Source organism: Hyaena hyaena, unplaced genomic scaffold, assembly GCF_003009895.1.
Source record: "Hyaena hyaena isolate Hyena2069 unplaced genomic scaffold, ASM300989v1 scaffold_79, whole genome shotgun sequence".
NCBI classification, from domain to species: Eukaryota; Metazoa; Chordata; class Mammalia; order Carnivora; family Hyaenidae; genus Hyaena; species Hyaena hyaena.
The window spans coordinates 2,165,561-2,193,328 of NW_024080711.1; the positions used below are offsets into that span (position 1 = coordinate 2,165,561).

At 37.7% G+C, this 27,768-nt stretch overlaps 1 protein-coding gene across 5 annotated transcripts in view; it reads right to left on the reverse strand.

Moving 5' to 3' along the window:
- UBR5 (ubiquitin protein ligase E3 component n-recognin 5) overlaps nt 1-27,768 on the reverse strand; it is a 137,374-nt gene that overhangs the window by 82,183 nt on the left and 27,423 nt on the right. For all 5 annotated transcript variants that reach the window (XM_039233839.1, XM_039233838.1, XM_039233840.1 and 2 more), the window contains exons 2-8: nt 11,658-11,702; nt 11,199-11,280; nt 10,627-10,703; nt 9,425-9,544; nt 1,525-1,714; nt 1,184-1,343; nt 458-607 (exon numbers count right to left, since the gene is read on the reverse strand). In XM_039233839.1, coding sequence (XP_039089770.1) covers nt 458-607; nt 1,184-1,343; nt 1,525-1,714; nt 9,425-9,544; nt 10,627-10,703; nt 11,199-11,280; nt 11,658-11,702 — 824 coding nt within the window. The remainder of the gene's footprint in view (nt 1-457; nt 608-1,183; nt 1,344-1,524; nt 1,715-9,424; nt 9,545-10,626; nt 10,704-11,198; nt 11,281-11,657; nt 11,703-27,768) is intronic.

Consider the following 27,768-nt stretch of genomic DNA (forward strand, 5'->3'; position numbering starts at 1 on the left):
TAATAAGTGAAACATTTCCACATATTAATTATTAGCCAATCCCATTCTATTAATTTTTTCATACTTCGCACTTCCATCTAACCAGGATTTAAAAGGAACAGAATAATCACTTTATTTTAATCAAATAAACTAAAGAGACTTGTTTTCTGAATGCTGCATGTCACTGTAAAGTAGAATTCTGCTTTTAGTTCAGAATCCATATTCCTAATTAAAAATATAGTTAGATAAGTCAAATCCCTTGATAGGTATTCCACAATGTAGGTAAGGTCATCTCTAAAGTGAAGTACTATCTATGGCTCTTCCACATCAAAAATAACTAGTTTAATACCAAAACATTCAAAAAGAGTAATAAGTATTAGTGTATAATTACAAAATTAAAAGTTAAAACATAGTGAACTCTATCACTATCTCTCCATACAGCCAGCCAATGATCACGAAGAAATAAACACAAAATTACCTCGAGATGAGCCTAGCCTGGAAAGCGATGAACGACGAAAAGAAGGGTAACCAAAATAGCTAATGTCTTCAGAAAACATGGCGTCCGCATCAATAATGACACTTGGGTGGGCAGAATGAATGTCAGCATCAAGAAGAGACATAAGATCCTCTATAAACAAAAATAAATATAAATAAAGCAGATACAGAAACTATCTGCAGACCACTGAAAGGTCTCTGAAAATTAAATCAGATTAAAATGAAATAAAGACTACTCACATACCCTGAGCGGAAAGTCCTAACAACCTAGGGAATAAAGTTAACTTACTAACAAAGATTTTTAAGGAACCTCAAATGCATGATTGGTCACTTGGGCTACCTAAATAATCACAAGAAAATATGATCTCTATTAAAATATTATAACAGCATAGACCTAATGCAGCCAAAATCTACATGCAATTATTACATATTCGGTAATAAGGGCAGCAGAAAACAACTTTCTGGAGTCATCTGTCGGACAGTGATAAAGTCAGGCATATACATCTGTGTCTTCACTGGTACTGAACATAAGGCCACTGAGCAAAAACATTTCCCCATTTTCCCTAAAAAGTATTCTACAAATTAAATAGTACAGTGAGCAATATCTACCACCTCAGAAAATCCACTGTATTTCACAATTCCATTCCCCAGTCAAAAAAAGTCTCTCCCTCTAAATTAGATAAGAAAACCATGACTGTGATCCACCAACCTCCAGGCAAATAAGATTCACTGGCTGTATCATCCCCATCATCTCCATCTTCATCATCCCGGCTAAGTAAATTATTTACAGCAAGGTTTACATCAAGATTTGTTCGCTGAAGTTCCCGAATAATGACACTTCGGGATTTGCCTTGTAAAACGACCTGGGCCTGAAGTCAAAAATAAAGAAGAGTGCTATGCTAAGTTTCCTGTGATTACATTTTGTCAAAATCAGCTTTCTAGGATCAGAATTTCCCAATTCATGCTGCGAGTCATGACTCCAGCCCAGTGCATTCAGTTAAACCTCATCCTGTTATGCTGCCTCCGTGAAGAGTCTCTCAAGATCCATACCTGGGAAATCAGCTCCTCTGGAATGACAGAAGCGGGAATAACTGGCTGGGGCTGACTGCCCAGAAGACCAGATCCCCGATCCCGCCCAGTTCGAATAACTCGTGTCTGTCGGCGGGAATCTCGAGCTCCAGCTGATGACCTTCCAGAGGACCCTCCTCCACTTCCACCTACTCCAGAACTCCATCGACTTCTAAAATGGGAGAGAATTTAAAAGGATTTGCATTTTCAACAGTCATTCTGAAATAAATCATGTTCATTCCCCTAAGTGAAGACAAAGCTATTTGTCTAATTGATGTAATAGCTTATAATATTTTAATAGAACAAGTAATAGAAGTGAGCCTTAAAATAAAACCATTTGTTTTTAATGCTTAACTTACATGTAAATTCACTCTTTCAGAAAGCTAAGTATCACACTTATACACCTTTTGAAATAATATTTTTAAAGTTCCACATACCAAATATTTCCAGTCACAGTTCTAAAATGAGTTATAGGACACACCTTGCCTCTACCTGGAAGACTCATCAGACGTAACTACCAACAACATGTTACACAAAAAGTGTAATTCAGAGTTTACAACTCAAACTGCTTTGCATGGAATAAAACATTCATTTGGCAAAGGTATTAAGTCAACTGATACTTAGCACTATTAATCACCTTGACCAAGGAAAAGCTATTATTTAAAATCATTAATTTTTTCTTAAGTATGAGAAAACTTAGGAAAGGCATGACATTTCCATCTTCACTTACTGCCCCCAACATGAGCATTAAGATTTTCAAATCAACTGCTTTTCGGCATTCAACCAGACCTCAAAGAAAATGTTCACAAAAATCACATTAGCCTTAGAAATTATGACAGTGCCCGTCTATTTATTTAAAAAAAATTTTTTTAGTAGAATTGATGCCTCTCTAAAATGAACCTAATACTTAGAGATCATTCAATCTAGATACAGGTACTTTATTCTCGGCTATTCTTCATGGTACTTACCTAAGGCTGAAACCTTCAACTTCCCCTTGCAAACAGATTTAGTTTAAATTTGATTTTCCAAGCCTTTTTTCCCCTTAAAGATGTCTGACTATATTAAGTGTAATAACTCTCAAATATACAACAAACTGCTTGATCTCTCTTCTCACTTAACTGAAAAGCACAATCTATGTCTAAAGAAAACAACTTTTAAAAAGGTTTCCTCAGTAAAATGGAAAAAAAAAATCTCTAGAAAACCTCGTGCAATCCTTTTTGATGGTTTTCCACACTTGCTGATGTGCTCTACCAACGGTGTATGTGGTTTCTGTATCTACAGCCTGAGAACTGCCCAAGAGAATTTTAGAGAAAAACAATATATTGTGCATTCTCAGAACTATAGTATGAACCATCATTTATCCACCCCTACCCCTCCCCTGCTCTCTATCTCAAAAATAAACATTAAAGAAAAAATTTTAAAAATGAACTTTAAAAAAGAACATACACACACACAATATATATAATATTGGTATGTGTGTCCCTGTGTATATATTTATTTACATAAAAATATTAGTTAGTTCCAACACTTAAGTCAAGATATTCACATAAGGATACAGAATTACAGCTTTTCTTAAGACCAAAAAACAAAGGGCTGGGGTGAGGGGCACGTAGCTGGCTCAGTCAGTGGAGCATGCAACTCTCAATCTCAGGGTCAGGAGTTCAAGCCCCAAATTGGGCATAGAGCTTACTTTTAAAAAACAACAACAAAACAAACACACAAAATGGGGGGTGGGGGGCGGCACAGAAGTTTGCACTTGGCAACAATGGCTCTGTATTCTCCCAGGGTAATAATCATCTGATAAGCTGCCTCCTCTAAAAATGGGACATTCGCTTAGTTTGTTGCAGCCTTACTACCACCTACTATCTTACCCACCTGGCCAGCTTCAATTATTTACAATTACAATGACCTGCTTGGCTTTTACATTCCAAATCCAGGGCTAATTACTAGCTCATATGAGACTCAAAAGGAAAGACAGTAGTAACTCAAATGAATGAAAAGTGGCTTCCACCTATCATCCATTGCATCCAGTGACATCAAACAGAATAAAAAGACTTTAGATACGAATATCTCCATTTAAAACTTACTACTGAGCACAATTAACTCTCTTCCCCTGCTAAATTTGGTGTTCTTACCTTTAACCTGGTCTGAAATGAGTTTAACTAACAAAAATACATAGATTTTTGAAATATTTCCCAGGATAAATCTTAGTAGTTAACACCTGCCTACAGTGAAAAGGCCAAAGAGAAAAATACTAAAAGTCCCATAAATTCTATCTACTATGCAGCCATAAAAAAAAGCAGCCAAAATAAATGATGAATTCTCAATTATCTATGCTAATGGAAAAAGAAAAACCACTATCCCCAAATCTTCCAAATGCAGCTCTCAGATAGAAGCCATTCATTCCCTGATTCACAACCCAAAGGGAGCAAACCTGGAGTCTGAAGGAAGGACAGGGAGTAGGGGTGGCCACAGTCTATGGGGATGGTCCCTTTCATATCTGACCACATTCGGTAAATTTGTAGATAAGAATCCCCTGGGGGGACTCAAGCTCTGCCTTCCTTCTTCTCTATTACAGGTTATAAGTTGCAAACTTCTTTAAAGTTCACTGTAATCAACACAGAAAGAGGAAAAAGGACCCACTATACAACTCATGGGAAAAAAATATATCATGAAGAAAAATATTTTTGACTCTATAAAATTTCTTAATTTACAAAATAACTTGATCACAATTTCATCATTAACAAGCTGAGAATTTTCACAGAGGCCAAAGAGAAACAATCAGCCCTTAAGTGCTTACGCTTTGTGGACAGAGCAAGACCAAATAAAGGTAAACATATGACTGGCAATGACTTAGTTGGTGGACTCTGTGATATCTGTGACATTTCTCAATACTTCAACTCATGAAACGCCCAAAAAAAAAAAAAAGCTTAGGGTTTTTTCTGGGGCATGCATTTGTTGTTGTTTTTTTTTTTTTTTTTTTAATGTTTTTTATTTATTTCTGAGAGAGAAAGAAAGAGAGAGAGACAGCGTGAGCAGGGGAGGGTCAGAAAGAGAGGGAGATACAGAATCTGAAGCAGGCTCCAGGCTCTGAGCTAGTTGTCAGCACAGAGCCCAACGCGGGCTCGAACTCACCAACTGTGAGATCATGACCAGAGCCAAAGTCAGATGCTTAACCAACTGGGCCACCCAGGTGCCCCTGGGGCATGTGTTGGATGAGAGAGTGACAGAAAAGAGTAGGTGCACAAAGCAGTTTGGGCAAAGATGGGTAAGGGGGACTAAAAAATTTGCTTCTCTCTGCATTTTAAAGTCTTAAGATTAACCCCAATCTTCTTTGAAGTAGATGTACAGAGGTTTTATTCAAGATAAAATGTTCTATACTTTATTATTATTCTATGTGTCACACATTTTATTAAGAAAGTACTAAAATTCCATTGCTGTATTTCAGTCACTCCATCATAATTGGTTATATCCAAGTTTTATTTATAAAGATAACTTAAATCCAAGACAATTTGAACATAACAGTGATGAATTATAAACTATAGAACGTTATGTCCATGAGATCATAATGATATAAAGAACTAAATAGAAATAGAACAAGAAATAAATGGACAAGAAAGGAAAATTCTTCTTTAAAGTGGAATTCCAATTAGTAAATATAAAATGATGGAAATTTTTTAAAAATTTGGCCAACACCACAGAAATAATTAAGGCAAAAAAGCATTTCTGTATGCTAAAATCAAGCATAAAAATAAGTTACAGTCACCAAGCTCTCTCTCCCCACAAAATACTCATTACAAAGAAGAAAAGAGTACAGTAACTATACTAGAAACCTAGTATAGTTGAGAAACCTGGCAAACCGCACCTTAACTAATGAGAGGTAACCTCATCACGAGATGAGAACTATCACCATCATGCACCTCCTGACATGATATGCCGAGAAAGGCCCATCATCACTTCTGTGGTATTCTTGCCAAAAATGCCATCACCTGCAATCCCAATCAAAACCTCAGCAAATTATTTTGTGGATACCAACAGACTAATTCTAAAGTTTATGTGCAAAGAAAAAAGACCCAGGATAGCCAACACAACACTGAAGAACTACAAAGTTAGTGGACAGACACTACCTGACTTCAAGACTCAAAGCTATGGTAATCAAAGCAGTGTGCTACTGGGGGGAGGGTGGGGGGGAAGACAAACAGGTCAAAAGAACAGAATACCGAGCCTAGAAATAGACACCATCCCCTACGCCCCGTAAATATAGTCAACTGATCTTTGGGTCAAAGGAGCAAAGGCAATACAATGGAGCAAAAACAGTCTCTTCAACAAATGGTGTCAGAACAAATGTACATCCATATGCAAAAACAAAAACAAAACCTTGAATCTACACATAAGACCTCACACCCTTCACAAAACTTAACTCAAGATGGATCACAGACTTAAATGTAAACTGCAAAACTATGAAACTCTTAGAAGATGAACACCAAAGAAAATCTAGATGACCTTGGGTATGGCAATGACTTTAGGTAGGACCCCAAAGGCACAAATGAAAATGCTCTGCAAGACACTGTCAAGAGAAAGAGAAGACAAGCTATAGACCAGGAGAAAATATATGCAAAAGACACATATTATAAAGGACCGTTATCTAAATTATACAAAGAATTCTTAAAACTCAAAAATACAAAAACAATCCAATGAGAAAATGGGCCAAAGATCTCAACAGACACCTCACCAGAGAAAACAGATAGCAAGTGAGCATACAAAAAGATGTCCCACACGGTGTATCACTAAGGAAACGCAACCTACAACAGCAAGATACCACTACACACCTATGAGGATGGCCAAAATCTAGAACACTGACAATGCAATACCAATTTGCTGGGTAGGATATGGAGCAACAAGAACTCTCTCACTGCTCTTGGGAAAACAATGGTATAGCTACTTTGGAAACAGTAGCTGGTTTTTTACAAAATTAAACATACTCATGTGCCTGGGTGGCTCGGCCTTCTTGATTCAGCTCAGGTCAGGATCCCAGGGTCATGGGGTGAAGCCCTGGAGTTGGGTTCCATGCTGAGGGTGGAGCCTATTTGAGGTTCTCTGTCTGTTTCTGTTTCTCTCCACCCCCTTCCCCACCTGCACACACACATTCACATGCTCTCACTTCCCCGCCAAAAAATAATAATAAAAGAATAAACATACTCTTAAGATATATTCCAGCAATTGTGCTCCTTAGTATTTAGGAGTTGAAAACATATCCACAAAAAAAACCCTGCACATAATGTTAACAGTTTTATTCATGATTGCCAAAACTAGGAAGAAACCAAGATGTCCTTCAGTGTGTGAATGTATAAATAATCTGTGGTACTATCCAGACAATGGATTATTATTCAGCACTAAAAAGAAACAAGTTAACAGGCTATAAGAAGACATGGAGGAAACTTAAATGCCTATTACTAAGTGAAAGAAGCCAATCTGAAAAGGCTACATTTTGTAGGATTCCAACCAAATGACATTGTGGAAAAGATAAAACTATGGAGATCGTAAAAAGATCAGTGATTACTAGGGGTTAAAGGGGAGGGAGGGAGGCAGATCACAGAAGATTTTTAAGAAAATGAAATTACTCTGATACTATAATGGAAGATACATGTCATTATACATTTGTCCAAACGCACAGACTGTACCACGTCTAGTGTGAACCCTAATGTGAACTATGGACTCTGGGTTATAATGATGCATCAATGTAGGTTCATCAACTTTAACAAATGGATTGCTCAGGTGGAAATGCTGTTAATAAGGGACCATACATGTGTGGAGACTGGGAATATATGGGAAATCTCTTACCTTTCTCTCATTTTTGCTGGAACCTGAAACTACACTAATAAAAGTTAGACTGGGGGGTGGGGAGAGGTTAATCATGAGGTAATAAATTCATGAGATCCTGAATGGACATTAGTAGGACAATTAGTGAATAAACTCTGCAGATAAAGCACTAATCGCTGTCAATTTCTTAGTTTTGAACACTGTAGTACAGTTATTTAAAATGTTAATAACATTTGGGGAAACTAAGTGAAAGTTTTTATAACTTTTTAAATGTCAAATTATTTCAGTTATGCACTTTAAGAACAGATAAAAGTCAAATTATTCCAAAATAAAAATTTTAATTTAAAAGTAAATACAGAGTACAAATTAGTTAACAAATGCCACTATATAAATGCATAACCTAAACCAGCGATGAGCCAACTTTTCTGTAAAGAGCAGAACACTAAAGAGTTCATCTGGGCTTTGTGGGCTAAGTCTTCATCAACACTACTCCTCTCTGCCACCTTAGCACAAAGCAGACAGACAGTAAAAGTACCAATCATGCCTGATGTGTCAATAAAAACAAGAGGAAATGGATTTAGCCCGTAGGCTGTAGTTTGCTGACCCTGCAATTAAACAAAGCAACTTTTTAAAGAAGGTATAGTTTGACATAGTATAATACATAATAGTTATTCTTTCTTAATCAAACTTTTTCCAGATTTATCAAATGAAATGAAAATTTCATTTATTACATATCATTTTCAAAATTCTTTCTCATACACTGTTGTTCTGTTGGTTATGTGCAAAGGACCATTAAAAGGAGACACTCAATATTTTCAATAAAGGTCAGAGTTATACTTCCTATTAATAGTTCTAGCACAGAATGAACTAAATAAAGGATGTACTCAAATAAATAACCTTCCTCTGACCTCAAAATAAACGTAGTTCAGCATAAAAACAAAAAGGAAAAAAAAAATAGCAAGCATTTGGAGCTCTCAATTTTCAAATCTAACTTTACCTATAAATTCAGTGTCAAAATATTTTTTAAATGCTTAAAACCCTCCTTCTCCCCTTACTATATTTTAAAACAATTTAAATTGCTTCTAGTCATATTTCATAGATCAGCATCAGCCTTTGAACACATTTGCCGACTGATTTGGCATTATTATCTAAGCATTCATCAGGTAATTTCAGAAAATCGAGCTATTCAAGAATCAAGGTATAAAATGAGTAAAATCATCTGGCTTGGAATCTGTATATGATTTCAACTTGACAGCTTATCAATTTTAGATAAAATGAAAGTTGACTAGTATAAGAGGTATTTTATAAATAATTTAAAATAATGTTTTATTTTATTAAGTTTTTATTTTATACATACTTTAAAAAGTAAAACTAAGTTATAAAGTTCCAGTTATAAATAAGACATGGAGATGCAATGTACAGCATGGTGACTATAGCTAATATACTGTATTACTGTGTATTTCAAAGATCTTAAAAGTCCTCATCACAAGAAAAAAATTTCTAACTCTGTGGCGACGGATGTTAACTAGACATACAGTGGTAATCGTTTCATGATACAAAAATATTAAATCATTATGTTATACATCTGAAACTAATATAATGTTATATTTCAAATATGTCAATTGAAAAACATAAAAATACCTTTATTAAAGGCGGTCAGGTTTAGTTACATGATGTTCAAAAATCTCTAAATTAATTCAGAAAGACCTACCAAATTTGGATACTAGAAAGAAATTTTAGATTCTTTTACCCTAGAATTAGCACAAAGACCAAAGTCAGCATCACTGAAAGACTGAAATAACACAAATGACACAGTAAGTGATATAATAAAACACATCTCATCATTAGACATTTTTAAAAGGTCAAGGGCCTGGGTTAATTGTAATTAGGCCACATAGGTTATTTTTATCACAGTGCCTTGCCATGAGCCACGGCAATGCCTGCCCGGAGTTCAGGAGTTTCCTCACCGCAGCGCTAGATGATACGGAAGACTATCACTCAGTGAAGCACTCACAGAGCGCCGGCCCAGACCAGTGGAGGCTATCACGTGGCCACAACTTACCCCAGGGTGTTGCCTGCCAGCCTGCCCAAAGTCTCAGAACCTGAGAGAAACCATGGGGAGTCACTTGTCCTCCCGGGCCTGGATGTCCTCCCCGCCCCCGAGTTGCTGTTCAACTTCGACCTGAGGGGGAAAAAGAGGAGGCAGAACAAGTACCAAACAGTTCCAAACTGCCCAGGTACAACCCGGGTCTCCCAGCCTCACTACCCTGGCAGTGACTGTGCCCAAATCCCAGCCCCACAAGTTCTCCCACTGCTCCTCCTGGAATGTGTACTGCACATCAAAGAGGGAGCCTAACAAACAACAGGCTCCTGGCAATCCAGCACTCCTTTCTGGTTGAAAGCGTTTTCAGGGTTTCACTGCAAATGAACTATTCTTTAGACTTTTTAAGGTAATCATGCTTTCCTTAGAGGCAGCCAACTGAAATTCATCACACATTATCTAGTAACTTAATAGATCATCGCTGATAAAGACCAGAATTTTGGGGCACCTTGATGGCTCAGTTGGTTAAGTGTCCGACTTCCACTCAGGTCATTATCTCACAGTGGGTGAGTTTAAGCCCCACGTCTGCTTTGGATCCTGTGTCTCCCTCTCTCCCTGTCCCAACCGTGTTGCACTCGGTCTCTGTCTCTCAAAAATAATAAATGTTTAAAAAAAAAAAAAGACTATAATTTTAAACACCGTTGTCAATCTCAAATTGAGTTACTGGGTTTGGAAATATTAAAAAGGAAAAAAACAAGGGGTGTCAGAGCTCAACTGGTAGAGCATGTGACTTGGGGGGGGTTCAAGCGTTCATGAGTTGAGGGGGTTCAGGAGTTCAAGCCCCACACTCAGTATAGAGATTATTTAAAAATAAAATCTTTAAAAAAAAAAAAAGAAGAAGAAGAAGATGGAAAAAGTCATTTCAATTAAAGAGCAGGTCTGACTTGGGACCTATCACATACATAAATCATTCTTCTGGTAACCTATTTCTGTTAAGTGATCCACTCTTCTGCTATTTTTAATGCTAATATTTTAGCTATAAATCACCACTTGCAGAAAAATTAAAATCAAACTACAAAATAACCATTTTCACCATTTTAAGTCCCTCATTTTCTACAATGCTTTTTTTTTTTTTAACTTGAGGGCTATAATAAAACACAGGTTTAATATAATATCTTTCAAGAGCTAAATACTTATTAAATAAAAAGGGCATAATGTCTTACCCATCATTATTATCAGGTTTGCCTAATTCCAATCTGTCTGGCTGTACTGAAAAACCGATCCTGCAAACTCTACCATCCTGAAAGCAAAGAAAATAGAAAAAATGGCTCAAGTAAAAATGTGTATTAAAATATGAATTTATTCAATACACAGATTATATCTCTATCACGGTCAATTCAGAAGGCAGTGAATAAGCTCCTTTTCATGAGGCACTCACACCTGATGTGCAGAAGTAGATCTTGCATACATGATCAGGATAGCAGCAAAAGTAAGCTAAAGTATCCCAATCTAACAGAATTCAGAGTAAGTAAATGACTGGGTATCCAGAACTTCTCCATTCTGTTACTAACTAGTTTCAAGCTGTGGTAAATCGTTTACGCTTTCTCTGAGCCAGAGAATGTACACAATAAGGAAAGAGAACTGGGTGATCTCTGAAATTACTCTTGCAAGAAACTTCTACTTTAAAAAAAGAAAAATAGAAAATTTCCTGGTTAAAAAGTAAGATACATGATAATGCACAATTGTTATTTTAACTGTTCCTCTTCATGTCTGTATGTTACAGGAGACAATTTACCTCAAGAAGAAAGGCAGCATGATTTGGTCCTACCACACACTGTTTGATAGTAGCCTGCTCCAGTACATTCAAAGGGGGATGGCTAGGGAATAAAAAAAGACAAAGTAAAATTATTTCTTAAATGGCAAACACATTCTAGGGTTGGTTGGTTGATTGGTTTTTATCCAATTAACCAGAGGAAAAAAGTAGCTGGCAAAACTTGTTTCTAAAAATTGTTATTTACATATTTTAAAGCAATATTGAAAAATAATAATTATGATGTCCTCATAGTTATTATGTCCTTAGTATGCCAGATTCTTAAAAAATCAGAATGAACAGAACCTAGAATTCAAAAGAATCAAATTCACAGAAAGTTGATAGATTACAATATTCTTAGTAGCTTCTACCTAAACGAGTTCTTTTCCCTAATTAAGAAAAATCATTCTTTTCATAAAATTTAAAATATCTTAAAACTCTCACCTGTTTAAGTTGTATTTGTTCAGCTTCTCTGAAACTTCCCGTAACCTTTAAAAACAAAACAAAAGGAGAATAAACTATGTGTACAAATTCTTTTTAAACAAAATAGTTCTGATAGGCACTTTTATCATTATTTGCTGATTTCTAATAGTAGCATACAAAGAAATTTGTTATGGCAAGAATATTTTTGTACTGTCTTTGATTTTTGTCCCAAGAAAAGAGTCACAAGCCAACTCTACAATTCCCTTCCCGTACCATCCCATTAGCAACTTCAGTATTAATTACATTAATTAATCCCTTTTTACAGCTTGAGGAAACTGAGGCTCCTAGCTTTTATAATATTAAAAGTGACAATAAAGCTGGTTCTTGAGCCAACACCAGTGGAAAGCCATTTTAAACACTCTGCTACATATGCCAAAAGACAGTCTTGCAGATCTCTTTGTATATGAAATGAAAATACTGGGGTGGCATAAATCTATTAAGAATTTAACATAACGGTACAGAAAATGCCTAAAAGCCTAACTGACTTAAAACACAGTCTCAAGGTCCTAAAGGGCCTTCTGATGCAAGACTGTAAAAATTAAAACCTCTGTCCACATCATCTATAAAACAATAGTAACACCTCCCCTGATTTCTTTTGTTTCTTAATATTTCAAGTTTTTATTTAAATTTTGGTTAATATATAGCGTAATGCTGGTTTCAGGAGTAGAATGTAGCAATTCACCACTTACACAGAACACTCAGTATTCATCACAGCAAGTGCCCTCCTTAATACTCATCGCCATTTGGCCTATCTCCTCCCTCCATCAACCCGCAGTTTGTTCTCTATAGTTAAGAGTCCCTTATGGTTTGTCTCCCCACCCCCTTTTGTTTCGTTTCCCCCATGTTCATTTGTTTTGTTACTCAAATTCCATATGGTGAGTGAAATCATACTGGTCTTTCCCTGACTGGATTCATTTCGCTTAGCATAAATCACTCTGAGCAGCTCCATCCACATCATTCCAAATGGCAAGATTTCATTCTTTTTGATGGCTGGGTATTATTCCATTATGTATACATACCACTTCTTTAGCCATTCATCAATCGGTGGACATTTGGACTCCTCCCATAATTTGGCTAATGCTGATAATGTCATAAACACTGGGGTGCACACAAACCTCCAAGTATGTGGAATATGCTTCGAAAAATCTCAAGGGGCTAAATAACTAAAAGACATTAACTCATAATATCTATTAGGACTTTGCAGTTTCTCTCAAAGAAACAGTCTTGAATATAAAATACTGTGATACTCATTTAAACTAGGCACTTCTGTCAACTTCTATTAAGTTACCAAAACAACGGCACAGTCTTTCAAAACTTTTTCATAAATAACTCTCTTAAAGATAAACAGAACTTTAGAAAGCAATAGAAAAAAATTAAAACATTAGATAGGAAATTACCTGAATTTTGCTTTCTAAAAAGTGACAAAAATACAGAAAATCAAATTTCAAGCATTTGTACTAAGAGATGAAAGTGGTATGCATACTCCAAAAATAAATCATATCTTAAAGACAGCTTAGGATTAAAAAGTTGCCATAAATAATATATGGGCAAATGATCTAATTATATCAACAGACATTCTAGTAGGATCCAGCTATCTTTCAACATTACTCTATCCTATAAATTCTATCCACTGTTTAATGCTGAGGAGCATCTTTCAAACACTAACATACATACAGTTACTTTCCAATCTGAATCTTTCTCCTAAGCCAAGAATTACTTTCAGATGATGCCATACTTAACTTCTCTCCCACTCACTGGTGACTTTATTCTCACTCCCAAAGAACAGCACCTGACCACGTGTGAACTGGCCCCAAATAAAACACATTTTCATTTGTGGTGCCTACTGTTGCATTTACTTTCATTAACACAATGTGTTTTCCTTGTCCTGTAAAGTCAAGCCTTTCACCAAAACCCAGTTTGTTCATTTACAAGGCACGCTTCTTCTGTGTTCCAAGAGATAAAATACCGTTGTTAAGAATAAAGCACTATGGGATTCATGAGCTCTGAGAGAAGATCAACTAGAAAATGGGGATAAAATAAACTGGGAGGCTCTTTCATTTTTTTTCTAATGTTTTATTTATTTCTGAGAGGGGGGAGGGGGAGGGGAGGGGGGGAGAGGGAGGGGAGGGGGAGCGAGCAAGCGAGCTAGCAGGGAAGGGTCAGAGAGAGAGGGAGACACAGAATCTGAAGCAGGCTCCAGGATCTGAGCTGAGCTGTCAGCACAAAACTCAACGCGGGGCTCAAACCCATGAACCGTGAGATCATGACCTGAGCCAAAGTGGGGCGCTCAACTGACTGAGCCACCCAGGCGCCCCTGGGAGGCTCTTTCATAATCCCTGGAGCAGAGAAAGGGGCAGAGCCGGAGGTAGAAGGCTAAGAAAGGTTTTACTTTTTTAAAAACCCACAGTAGTGACACTCTGAGAAGGTACGTGTTTTCTTGCATACAACTAAACCCATTTCAACCCCATTCTTTTTTCTTCAACCAACACTGAATGGAGAGCTTTCACAAAGTACACAGTTGTGAAGGAGAGAGAGGAGTCGGGGGCAGATAAAAATTATCAAAGTCTTTTCAAACTGCGGAATAACTGATTTTAAAAATTAAATGCTGCTTTCTTAGCTCCAAATATCATCCCACATACAAAATATTTGTAACACTAAATAAGCTCTGGAAACATCGAATTGCTAAAGTACTAAGTCAAGAACTCAACAGCAAATTTCAGGCCACTGAGGGGCTAGAAGAAAATGGTTACTACCACCAGTTCGATGTTCTAATCTTAAAAATCACAGTGGACTCCTAACCACGTAGGAAATGTACCCCATCTGTACTGTAAACAACGCCCACTGGATAGCAAGAAATCTGAGGCTGACTCCCAGCTCATCAACTACTAACTGGGCTCATCTGAGTCTGTTAAGGCTCATGTTCTTCTCACCCATGTAAGGGAAGATAAATAGTCATCTGTGGTTCTTTTCAGTCCTGGAATTCTTAAGAATGAAAAACAAATACATATATGGGGGGGGGGGAGGTACATACATAAAGTTTAAGTGGGAGTATCATCTACTGTCATATTTGATTTCATCTAACCCATCTGAAACTTTCATATACAAACTGATTTTACATGGACATTTAGGATGTTTCCCCAAATACCAATTTTTTTAATTTCTTAAATTTAATCCCCCAAATTTACCAAAATATATCATTCTTGCAAATATTAAAACCATTATTAGGACTAAATTGGTCCCCTAAGAATAAATCCCAAATAATAATGACAAAGAAACCTACAAACAAACAAACAAAAAGAGTATTAGGATGCCTGGGGGGCTCATGATCGTGGGAATGAGCCCCTCTTCAGGCTCTGCGCTGACAACCCACAGCCTGCCTGGGATTCTCTCCCTCTCTCTCTCTCTCTCTCTCTGCTCCTCCCATGCTCAAACTCTCTCTCAAAATAAACAAACATTATAAAACTAAAATTAAACTAAAATAAAATAAAGGGTATTTAAGTTCCCCCTTTTACACTATAGACTCCTTAGCAGACACAAATCACAGAATCGTTGCAGACCAATGATCACATTCATGTACTAAATTACTAAATGTCTCTACATGATTATTAGGCACTCATCTACTTTAAGGGTCTTTCTCCAAAAGCTTACAATGATGCTTAAAGTCATTAAATATATTCCCTCTAGTAGCAACATGAACAAAAAAAATCTCCCTTGTTTAAAAAAAAAAAAAAAAGGAAAACTACCCTAGAACTCACCAAATTCCATTTCAGAATAAATCTTTACATGTGATTGTGATGGAAAACAATTTTAGGAGTATAGCATAACATTACAAAATAACCTCATAAGTCAGCATTTAATCTCATTCAGGGACAGGCAGGAAAGCCTTTGTGAAATGGCTGTAACACACAATGGATAGCAATAAGCAATAAGCTCCTGACAATCCTTAGTACTCCTACACCAAAGATTTATTCTATATTCCAATTCAATAACCTATTTCATTCCTTTATATTTATAGGCATTTTACAGATCCAAAGGCTGGAATTTTTTTCTTAAAGCACCAAGGTAACAAAAAACTGGTACTTAAAAAGAGACAAGAGAGATGCCTGGGTGGCTCAGTTGGTTAAGTGTCCACATCTTGATATATGAGCTCAGGCTGTGATCTCACCAGTCATGAGATCAAGCCTCAATGTCAGGCTCTGTGCTGAGCATGGAGCCTGCCTGGGATTCTCTCTCTCCCTCTCCCTCTGCTCCTCCTCACCCCATCCCTCCCCTGCTTGTGTGTGCATGAGTACGTGTGCTCTCTCTCAAAATATTTATTTGATTTTTTTAATGTTTTATTTATTTTTGAGAGAGAGAGAGAGCACAAGCAGGGCAGGGGCAGAGAGAGGGAAACAGTGGATCCAAAGCAGGGTCCAGGCTGACAGCAGAGAGCCCAATGTAGGGCTCGAACTTGCAAACCTCAAGATCATGACCTGGGCTAAAGTCATCAGAAGCTTAACCGACTGAGCCACTCAGGTGCCCCCAATAAATAAACATTTGAAAAAAACAAGAGAAGCAAGAAATCAAAGTATAACCTACTGGAATCTAACATATTTTACTGCTGCCCCAAAAATCTATAAGTTCAGTCTCCTTTTCCCCAAATTTAATATTCTAATTTCAAAGAGAATTCATCTTCTCACTGAGCCGCCCTCTCACACCTGCATATTCAGACATACATGCCCCTACACTGAATGAAACCTGATGGATTTCTTGAATTTCTAAAACCAAAAAAATTAGGTTAATTTAGATCCCCCCAAAGCTTCAATTCTCCAGGAGAGAAAGATATTCCTGACACACCAGCTTCTACAAGATGATGGCCTTCATATATCTGCAACTGTAAGAAAGGGTACATCTTCCCATATTTCATGTTTACCAGTAATCACCTTAATGGTGGAAAATTGACAAAATCTGCCACCAGCACATTTCTACCAGCCTCGCTCCTACTTATTTCAGGCCCAGCTCAAATGTTCCCTCCTCCATGAACTTTTTCCTGACAGCCCTACTTTTCTTCCTACAGAAACCAACAACTTCTCCCTCACAAGAGTACCCTCATGTCTGCTTTGCATTCATTTCCTTCTCTCTGAACTGGCTTCAGAGACTCTAAGAGAAGAAAGGATAAAAACAAGTCTTTCCCCCACTCTTGCACTTCTTTAGACACAGTTCCAACAGCAAAAAATATATAATACTCATATACAACTCATTTCAGAAGAAGAAACCGTTCCTGATCCTAATCTCGACAAAATTAACTCCCTACGTCTTCTACCTCAAACTAAAGTTTAAAACAGGCAAGAGGGGCACCTGTGTGGCTCAGTCGGTTTAAGCATCTGACTTCAGCTCAGGTCATGATCTTGTGGTTCACAGGTTCAAGTCCCGCATCAGGCTCTGTGCTGACAGCTCAGAGCCTGAGGACTGCTTTGGCTTCTATGTCTCCCTCTCTCTCTGCCCCTACCCCTCCCCCCAAAAAAATAAATAAAATAAAATAATAAATAATAAAATAATAAGAAAAATGCAAATATACAGGTTTCTTTCAGGACACCTGCCCATATAACTGTTATAAGCAGACAAGTTAACACAGAGAAAACATTAAATAACTTACTACTTACTTAATAATCACAATTAGTATACTGCTTTTAAAATGACTTCACTTCAACCTCTACCTATCCATCTATGGAATAAGACTTTTGCATACCCTTATCATTTTATTTTGGAGTAAAGGGCTTAATAATCCATATAAAAAAACAACAGCCAACAGTAAAGGTTAGCTACAACACCAAATCGTACAATAAAAATCTGCCCAGATTATCTTCTTCTAGAAAAAGAATTCAAATTCCTACAGTATTTGAATATTTCTGGCATTTCCTCAGAAGAAACCTCTCTAAATCTTAAAGCCTAGAACTCAAGAAGCAATGAAATTACATATAACTTTTTTTAAGCAACTATGTTGCTAGACAGATGTCAAACTTAAGGTCTTCTCTGCTATCTCACCCTGTACTTTTGTAAGTACAGACACTCAGTCCGTAACTTTCACATTGTTCTTTTACACAACTAACACGTCATACCATATACACTGCCACCTCTGAATGGTCTCTTTGCATGCCAGCTATTCAACATTATCACTGACATCAAATTAAAGCTATCATCTGGTGGTCCCACCTGCCAGCCACTGTCACTGGGAGAAAAGACTATGTTTTGGGCAAAGCTGCAGAGGGCATTTTTACATGGTTATTTAACTGTGCCAGCATCTAGTAGGAATATTTCCAGCCCCACCAGATAACTTAAAATCTGGTGCTGCCTTATTCAATCCAGTCCAGAGGGCATCCAATCCCAACACCCCTTTTTACAGCCCAGAGCAAGCCAACAGCAAACCACCTAAGGCATGTTCATAGGGAAGCCTCTTTAGGAGGTCGTGGGTATAAAATGCAAGGGGTCAATGGAGTCTTCTCATCTACACTGTGGATTAGTTTTTCCAAAACCTTTCTTACTACCCACCCACTCTGTGTTACGACTTAAATATTAGGAGCTACCTTGACCAACAGGACTGAGGATGGTGGGGAAGAGCCTAACCTGGAAAGAGTAGGGCTGCCTTGGCCCAAGCAAAAAGTACCTACATAGGGATGATTCTCTTCATCTCTGTGATTATGAAAGACTCTTTCACTGTATGTCTAAAATCTGACTTCAAGACATTCAACTTTTGGATACATTTTTAAAAATCCATTTTGTATTGCTTCTGCCTGCATTTAGTTAACCTTGATCATGGGTTTCCCAGCTTTAGAATTTCCAAAATGGTAAATGGGAATGGGGGTAGATGAATAATAAAAGCAGCAATGTAGCTATTTGGACAACACACACGTTAAAAAAAATATCACCACACCTCATTTTCACAGCAAAAATGTGAGGCCATAATCTTACATTAATAAACTAAATAAATTTGTCTATATTAAAAACTTCTATTTTTGTCCTGAATTTTTCTCATGTCACAGCTGACCACAGAAAACTTCACAAAGTTTAACATTAAGGAACCAAAGAGTAAGATTATGGTAAAGGCCAAAGAGAAACTAAAAATTTACCAGAAACAAAATATTTCAGACTTCAAGAAGACACAGACCATTAAGTTTATTTCTTTGTATTTCTCCTATGAAAGGTTTCCTCTAAAAGTAAACAGAACCCCTGGATACATGTTTTTCACCTCCCCAAATATTCCTTCAGAGTCTTCCCAACAGCTTCCGTTCCCAATCCCTCATAACGTACTTTAAGGATTCTCAAAATTTTATCTTAGAACCACTTAAGACTCTTAACAACTGAAAACATCAAAATCCTTTTGTTTATGAGGGTCACAAACACTGATATTTATAGTATTAAATATTGAGACAGTATTTGAATATTTATTTCAAAAACAATAAACTCATTACATACTGACAAAAATTACCTTAGCCTTGCAAGCCTTTTAGGTGGGGATTCACAGAGTCCGCAGACCACACTCTGAGAACTGCAGTATTCTGTTCTAAAATGCACAGTGTCATTCAAATGGCCAATACTAAATCAATGTTGGAAAACAACAATTGTTCATTCTTCTTACTAACACAGCCACAAATGTCAACCAAAATAATCTAATCAAGCATTTTTAAAATACTTTTAAAATTAAGGACATTCTTTGATACTACACCAAAACTCAACAAGTAATAGTTTCTTAAAGGTTGGTTGCAATGTGGAATCTGAAACCCTATCAGTGAACTTTCCATATTGTTATACTAAAACCCACTGGTCTGTCTTGCACTCAATACATGATTTACCCATGCATGATTCCGTTTAAATATAAAATAGCACAGTAAAGTAACATGAAGTAGCATAAAGCAGATTTAAAATTTTAATAGTGCCTCCCTGATAGTATTAAACTCCCGTGAAAGACATTAAGTGACTATAATTCACTTGCCAATGGTTTTCAACAGAAAAGGCAGCGGTGGGGACAAGGATACAGAAGGGCCTCCCTAAGATTTATATGCAAAAGCTAGTCAATTACTAAAAGGCAGCAGAGGGAGCCTCATAAACTGCCAGCCTACAGATGTACACATGATGCTGAATCACATAGCATTTTACATTTTTTAAAGATTTTTAAAGATTCTTGGCCAACATTTAAACTTGAAAGATTTAACATAGAATTTCATGTTTTTAGCTTCTTTTGAAAAATGAGATCTAGCAACTGAGCTTATTTCTTCCCCTTATGGTGACAAGAGAGGTACCCAGTACCTGTAGGCACCGGAGTTTGAGACCATTGATATGGAAGGATTATTCCTCCCAATCTCTGAAGAAGGTATTTGCTCACTGAACAGGAATCTGACTACAGGTTTATAAATCAAATCTCAGCGTGTACAGTGATCCCTAACATATCTTTGCTCAGCCATAAGCGCATCTTATTTCTTTAAATTTGGCTTTACAACTTCTAAAATAGTGGCCTGACTTTTCTTGCTTTTTGCCTACCCGAAGAAAACTAAGCTAAGCAGCCAACATCCGACTTTACTATTAAAAGACCCCAAATCACACAAATGACAGCTCTTACAGAGGGAAAACCCATCTGTCAGCTTCCTGAATGACAATTATGGATAGGACTTCTATACATACTTCATGCTTATGGAGATGACAAATGCTAGTTTATGTAATGTGTTCGCTTTACCCTAAATAAATGACAGGACATTCACCTTCAAGATACATTCAAGACCAAAAAGAAAATAAGTTTCTAAATAATTACTATAAATTCATTAAATGGCATATTTTTTAACGGAAAATTCTTTAAAGTATTTCCCCTAAAATGGTTTTCAGCTACAACAGTTAAAAGAATTCTATAAAATGGGGTGCCAGGGTGGCTCAGTCAGTTAAGGGTCGGACTCTTGGTTTCAGATCAGGCCATGATCTCATGGTTTTTTGAGTTCAGGCCCTGCGTAGGGCTCTGTGCTGACAGATTGGAGCCTGCTTGGGATTCTCTGTCTCCTTATCTCACTGCCCCTCCCCCAATTCACACTGTCTCTGCCTCTCTCAAAATAAATAGAGTTATATAAAACTAAAATGAGAAAATCCATGTTGCAGAAATGTTCTGTAAACTATCACAGGAAAAAAATGGCATTCTACTTACAAATTTACTTACTTACAAATAATTTCTTCCCCTAACCTGGAAAATATCCTGCTTACAAACTCCTATCTAGTGTCATAAATAACATTTTTCCTAATAAAATGAAAAGGAGACCAAAATTTCTAACTCCTGTGCCATTTGAAAATCAAACACATCTCTGAGAAACTAAATGCCGAACACAACAAAATGAGTCATTTTCCTTTAAAGCCAAAATACCATGTTATTTTCAGCTCCATTCAAAACAGGAAAAGGGAAATACTCATGCCAAATGGACAAGAAATTTGGTAGAAAAAGATACAAGATATGGCCTTTATATGTTAATTCTTCTTGACAATTGCTTTAAGTCCTTCTGCCTAATTCCAACTTGGTTAAACAGTAAGACTACACAAACGTACAAGAATCAAACTATACGAACAGGTCGAGAAGACTTCTTTTGAGCTCCATCCAAATACACAGCATCCAACCTAATATTCAAGAGAAAATTCTTGGTTTTCTTCACCCTTAGGCCATATCCACATTCTGAATCTCTGCAACACTGTTCACTATGAAGTATCTGCAGGTGCAGATAATGTATTCAAACAGTTACAATCCCAACTTTAACTCTAAATACAAATCAAATGTGTCATGAGACAACTGATACGCATCACAGGACAACGACTGACATTTGGCAAGTTACTTGATCCCTGAGATAGAACCGGAAACTGAAGTAAAATACCTGTAATGAAATCTGACTTTTCCATAGAAACAAGACAATTTAGGAGGTTGTATTTGTAATGAAGGATCTTGATAACATTAACATCAAAAATGAAATAGTTTGACTGCTTTTGAAATGGTCATTTTACATCCCTGAGCTGCCATTCCATCTGCCCTAGGAACCACAGCTGCAGGGGGGGAGCACAGAGATGAGCTGTGGTTTCAGACAAACCAACCTGGGTTCGAGTCCATCCCTACTGTTAACTGCCTCTGTAACTCTGGGCAAACTTACTTTCACGTCCCAGAACTTGGAAGGTTTTTTGGTCTGTTAAATGGGGATAAAACTACTTGTCTGGTAGTGCTGCTATAAGGATTAAAGATAATTTTGTGATTTACCTTGGAAAGAGTCAAGAATTTAAATGCTCAATAAATGGCAACCAATATCACTACTGAACTATGTTCTTTATCCTTGGATAGCCTGCTATATTTTGCAGCTCAAACCAAGTTCTAGCTTAACTGTTGCCAAACTAAATAGGGCCCAATTCAAATTCTGAGGATCCAGGGAATAGGACCCAGGGAATGAGAGCTAAGTCTGGGAATTCTTGGTATTAGAAATCTGTATATGCACAATAATTCCTTTGTTTCTTGTGCATGGGTTTTTATTTCAAAAAGCATGAAAAATTCCTCTTCTTGCCCTTTCTACATCTCAAATCTCACCTCTTCACTCTTCCAGAGTATTCTATATCCAAACATCACTATCCTCTCACAATTCCTTAACCAGGTTATAGATTATACTCATAAACTACTCTCTGACTGTTCTAAACACACCTATTTCCTCAGCTTAGAGTAACTACACACTGCCACTGCCTTCTACGCATCTAGCTAGTAGCCCCTCAAGGCTAGGCTGAAACAACCTGGGAAACCTTAACTTACCTTTCACTCCAAACTAAACTAGGCATTTCTCTGAATCCTACTTTATACTTGAGGGGCACACTTCCTCCAGAGCACTTCATATGATGTAACTACTTGTTTGCTGAACAACGTTTGATGAAACGTTTGCCTCTTTCACAGCCTGACACGTTCTATGAAGGCAAGAAACATGTTTTACTAACTTCGAAATCCCCAGGCCCTGGCACATAGCAAATCCCTAGTAACTGTGTGCCAACGGATGGGTGGCTGAACCAATGAGTGGACATTCATGTGTCTTGGCTCTAAGTCACAACTGCCTCAAAATGATGGATTCATAGCTATTTTTAAAGATTTTTAGATGTTCTCTTATGTGACCAATACTGTGAGAACAGGTTTTTAAAAATACACCAAAGGAATGTTGTCCTACAAAATAACCCCCCAGAGGCTCTGCCCTAATTCAAATGGCCCTGCAATAGCATGAAGGATTTGTGAGACTCTGAGAATCATCTACAGAGTTTACCAAACAGTGACGAAAATCAGTCAGTACTTCATGGCCTAGGATACTCTCTGCCCCCTTCACCTAGAGAATAGTCTCCTTTCTTCTTCCCTCCCTCTCTCCTCAATGGATTCATCTGGATTGGGATTAGGGAAAAGTGCTCAAGGGGCCAAAAGGAAGCTGGAAGCAATGGGAAGGGAGGGAGAGAGAGAGAAAGAGCTCATCAGAAAGCATAATTACAGATAAAAGTCAGGGTGCAGTCTCCTATTTAAGCGCTGGAAACTGATAACATGAGTCTAATGGGCTAAGTGCCTGAAAATACAAAGGAGAGAAAGTCTAATCACTGGTCATCTGCTGGCAAATAATCCAATAAAATATTCTAACTAATACAGTACCAAAACAGGATATAACATCTGTATTAACTTTTTTTTCTCTGGTTTGGTGGTGGTGTTATTGTTGCTATTTAGCCATTCACCAGCACTGTGGCCATGAAATCAGGGAGTGGCAGCCTGGTCCCACCTAGATACCTGCAAACAGCCCTGGGATTTGAGTCTCAGCTCCACATTAAAAAAGACAGAGCATGACCTTGAATAGGTCATTTAATATCTGCCCTCAATTTTCCATCCATGCAGGGGGCACCTGGGTTGCTCAGTTGGTTGGGCATCCAACTTCAGCTCAGGTCATGATCTCACGGTTCAGGGGTTCGAGCAACGCTTCAGGCTCTTGTGTTGGCAGCTAGCTCAGAGCCTGGAGCCTGCTTCAGATTCTGTGTCTCCCTCTCTCTCTGACCCTCCCCTGTACATGCTTTATCTGTCTCTCTCAGAAATAAATAAAACATTAAAAAAATTTTTTTTTAATTTTCCATCCATGCAGAAAATGGTCGTTACCATATCTGTTTCAGACAGTTGTCTTATGAATTGGTAATATACCACATGTAAAAGTAATGTGTACCACCTTAAATAATAGTGTCTAAATCTAGCTAATCATCACAATCTCTAAGGGACACTGTAAAAGATATATTCCACTCAAAACTACTAAACCAGAAATCTCCAAATGCAAGCTGCTGTGATTTATATTCTGGTTAAATAAGTTATGGCACACACATGAAATATCTCTGGAAGGAGTAACAGTAATCACCAATGAGAAAAGGAAGTAGGCAGCTAGGAACAGGGCAGGAAGGCAGACTTTCCACTGTAAGCCAATGTACACTCTTTGAATTTTAAAGCATATAAACTTACTATCCACTCAGAAGTTTGATTTTTTTTAATTTCTAAGCACCCAACATAAATCCGATGATTAACTACCTTTGGAAATCATTACTCTTTATATCATACACACACACACACACACACACACACACACACACACACACAGTTTGTTTATTTATTTTGAGAGAGTGAGCAGGGATGGGGCAAGATAGGAAAAAGAGGATCCCAAGCAGGCTCAGCATCCCATGCATGGCTTGATCCCACAGAGATCATGTGAGATTATGACCTGAGCCAAAATCAAGAGTTGGACACTTAACGAACTGAACTACCCAGGCGCCCCTGGAAATCACTCCTCTTAAATATTACAAATATAGGTAAGAGTTGCTTAAAATAGTCACAAGATTAGTTGTCCATTTAGGGAGACATTAAAACCCTACCACTATTTCAAGTTTTAGAAATGTTGCTTAGGATAGCTCCTGCTCAGAAATTCACAACTCACATACCTCTATTAGACTTTTATAAGCCCTGCAACAAAGAAACCCATGTAATTATGCTTAATCTTGAAACACTACTCAGGTCATTTTTTCTAGGAAGATCTTGGGGACCTAGAAAACACTGGTTTAAGATCCAAGTTCCCCTAAGGAGGAGATCATCCCTCTACCCCAGAACCCTAGAGTGCCCAGCACACAGAAAGCCTCTCCATAATGTAGAGCTCAACAGTGATAGGCTGTCTTTCCTAAACCAAAACTGTTCTCTTTACCTCAACGAAAACTATGTCTCAATTTTCTTGTTTTATTAGCTTCAAGGATTTTAAAAAAGCAAGTAGCATAAACATTCCTAACAATCCTACTCTGACTAAAATTTCATTGTTAAAAAATTCAACTATAACAGATCATTTTTAAATCCAAATAATATATGGCAACAGGCACGTTTATTCCTTAATATGGAAAAATAAAAGATCTTTATTATCTGAAATTATCTCCTTGTAGGAAAGAATAGATTTCAGGATCATTTTCCTTCTATAATATAAGCAGACATTTGCTGGGCATCTTTATTCCCATGAAGCCAGACTAATCAAATAAGCCTTACAATCTAGCTGCCCGACAACCCCACTTACTAAAAAGAACATGTTGGTCAGTGTACTTAGAGGGAGTCTGAAAGCTGTATCAAACAGCTTCTTTGAAATCTGCACCTACTAAGAGTTCTTAAATTGGGTCTTTCATGCAGAAAGCCTTCCTTTAGGTATAATTCAGAGAGCTAAACCAAAAAGAGTCAAACAAATGTCAAAACTACAATACACCAGGGTCAAATTTAAGAGCTATACCAGATCCCTTTGTTTCATCACTAGGGAGCACAAATGAATACAAACTTCTTTCTGGCAACACAGCTACCACAGCAGAGGCCTGGCTCCAAGTTTGGCTTTCAGAAATCCACCAATAAATGCTTCCCATTCTTCATCTTACAATAAACACTCAAACCCAATAGAAGTTGACTTAACAGGCAGTGTCCGATTTCCAGACTGACATCACTGACAGGGAGGTCTGCATCCCAGCTCAGTCCCACTCTCCATCTCTCAACCACCTCACACACACACACACACACACACACACACACACACACATGCACAAGCAGTGCTTTTAGACAGTGTGGATAATGATGCTTTAAAAGGGCTAACCCTGGGGAAGATTATGAAGGACATCAGCCTCCTACCTGCCAATCCTAATTATCATCCCCAAACTGCTCAATTCTTTCCCCATGCTTTTTTTTTTTAAACGCCTGAAAATCATTTACTAGCCAGAGAAGTAAGTTCTCAAACTTGCAGCACCAAGAGCTCTCAGGCTTACTGGTTTAATCAGCTCCCTCCTCTCTGCATAATGAACATCAATCCCCCGAAAGGGGAAGATGGTAGAGTAATTTGTGAAACACATCCAGGCACTAAACTCATCTGTAGTCTGGTGCCCTTCAGAACCGCCCCTGTCGCAGACCTGTCCTAGCAAGCTCTGGGTGAGAACAGGAAGGTCTGTAAAACTCCGTCGCCATCATCAGAGTTACAACATGCAGGGTAGCCCTCCTGTTTCCCAGAAAAAAGAAGTGGCATCCTTATAATGCTTTAATGCGGACACAGCAAAACGGCTAACAAATGGAGCAAAATGGAGCCAGTCTACTACAACGGGAACACAATTCGGAAAGTCCATCACTTCTCCTGAGGCCCCCCCAGTTGCTCTGTCCAGCAATGAGTTCTCTGTGCATCCCTCCGGCTCTAACATCGAGCGCTCCCCCCAGCCTGCTGCGGACAGTCCGCGAAAAGGCCTCCCGTGGGCTTGGGGGCTCCTGTTCTTTCTCTCCCTTCCACCTGAAGCTGAGAAAAGTGGCTCACACTAAAACAAATAGAAGGAACAAGATGTATAACAACCAGTTAGCAACTACAATGCACAGGTATGCGGACCGGAGGGGGTAAAAATGGGTAGAGCAGGGAAAATCTCCCTCCTCTAAACACACAGCCAATTGTAGAAAAGACACTGTAGAAAAGCAAAAACCAAAAGACAAAGGTGAGACCACACACAAGAAAGATAAACATCTCCTTGGCAGGAAAATGAAGCTAAAAGTGCTCCCCAGGGAGCGACCAGGTACCAGACTTCCCTCATGGAAGTTGGAGCTGGCTGCCGGTTTTGTTGAAAACAAGGCAGCTGAAAATTTTAATAGTAACCACGAAAAGAACAGAAATATAATCTATGGTTCCAAACAAAGAAGGAAGAAAAAGGGAAGGGAATGCAAAAAACTAGGCCTCTAACAGAAGGGGGGAAAAGCCGTAGGAAAAAATGATAAGAAAAGATGAAATTCAGACAGGCGAAATCAATTACTTATTCACACTGCTCATTTCACAATTAAAAGTCAAAATTTATCAGAGTAAAGGAAAGAAAGTATTAAGAAGAATAAAGAGACACATTATAACAAGCAAAGGAATAATCCACCAAGAACATTTAACATTCATACATCTGAATAGTAATATCATAACCTCAAAAACACACCCAGTAAAAAATGACCATTTGAGAAAGTAAATTCCAATGAGAAATTTAACATACCTCTATCAGAAACTGATAACTCAAGCAGACAAAATACATATTAGTAAACACTGAATCTTTGAAAAGGTATATTCACAAGCTTGAGCTAACAAATAAATATATTGAAACCTGTCCCCAAAGGGCAGTCACAGATTTTTTTAAGGTAGAAAGCATGTTATCTCTGACTTCTGGATTTAACAGATAAATTTCTTTCAAATTATAAAGACAGGGGCACCTGGGTGGCTCAGTCGGTTAAACATCTGCCTTCAGCTCAGGTCATGATCTCACGGTTCGTGGGTTCGAGCCCTGCATCGGGCTCTGTGCTGACAGCCAGAGTCTTCGGATTCTGTGTCTCCTTCTCTCTCTGACCCTCCCCTGCTCATACTGTCTCTCTTTCTCTCTCTCTCTCTCTCAAAAATAAATAAAACATTAAATAATAATAATAATAAACAAATTATAAAGACAAAGATAAGGTTGACAACCTTTCATACTGCCAAGTAAGATGGGGTGGCAGGGGAATCACTCTTAGCAATGCTTCATCAAA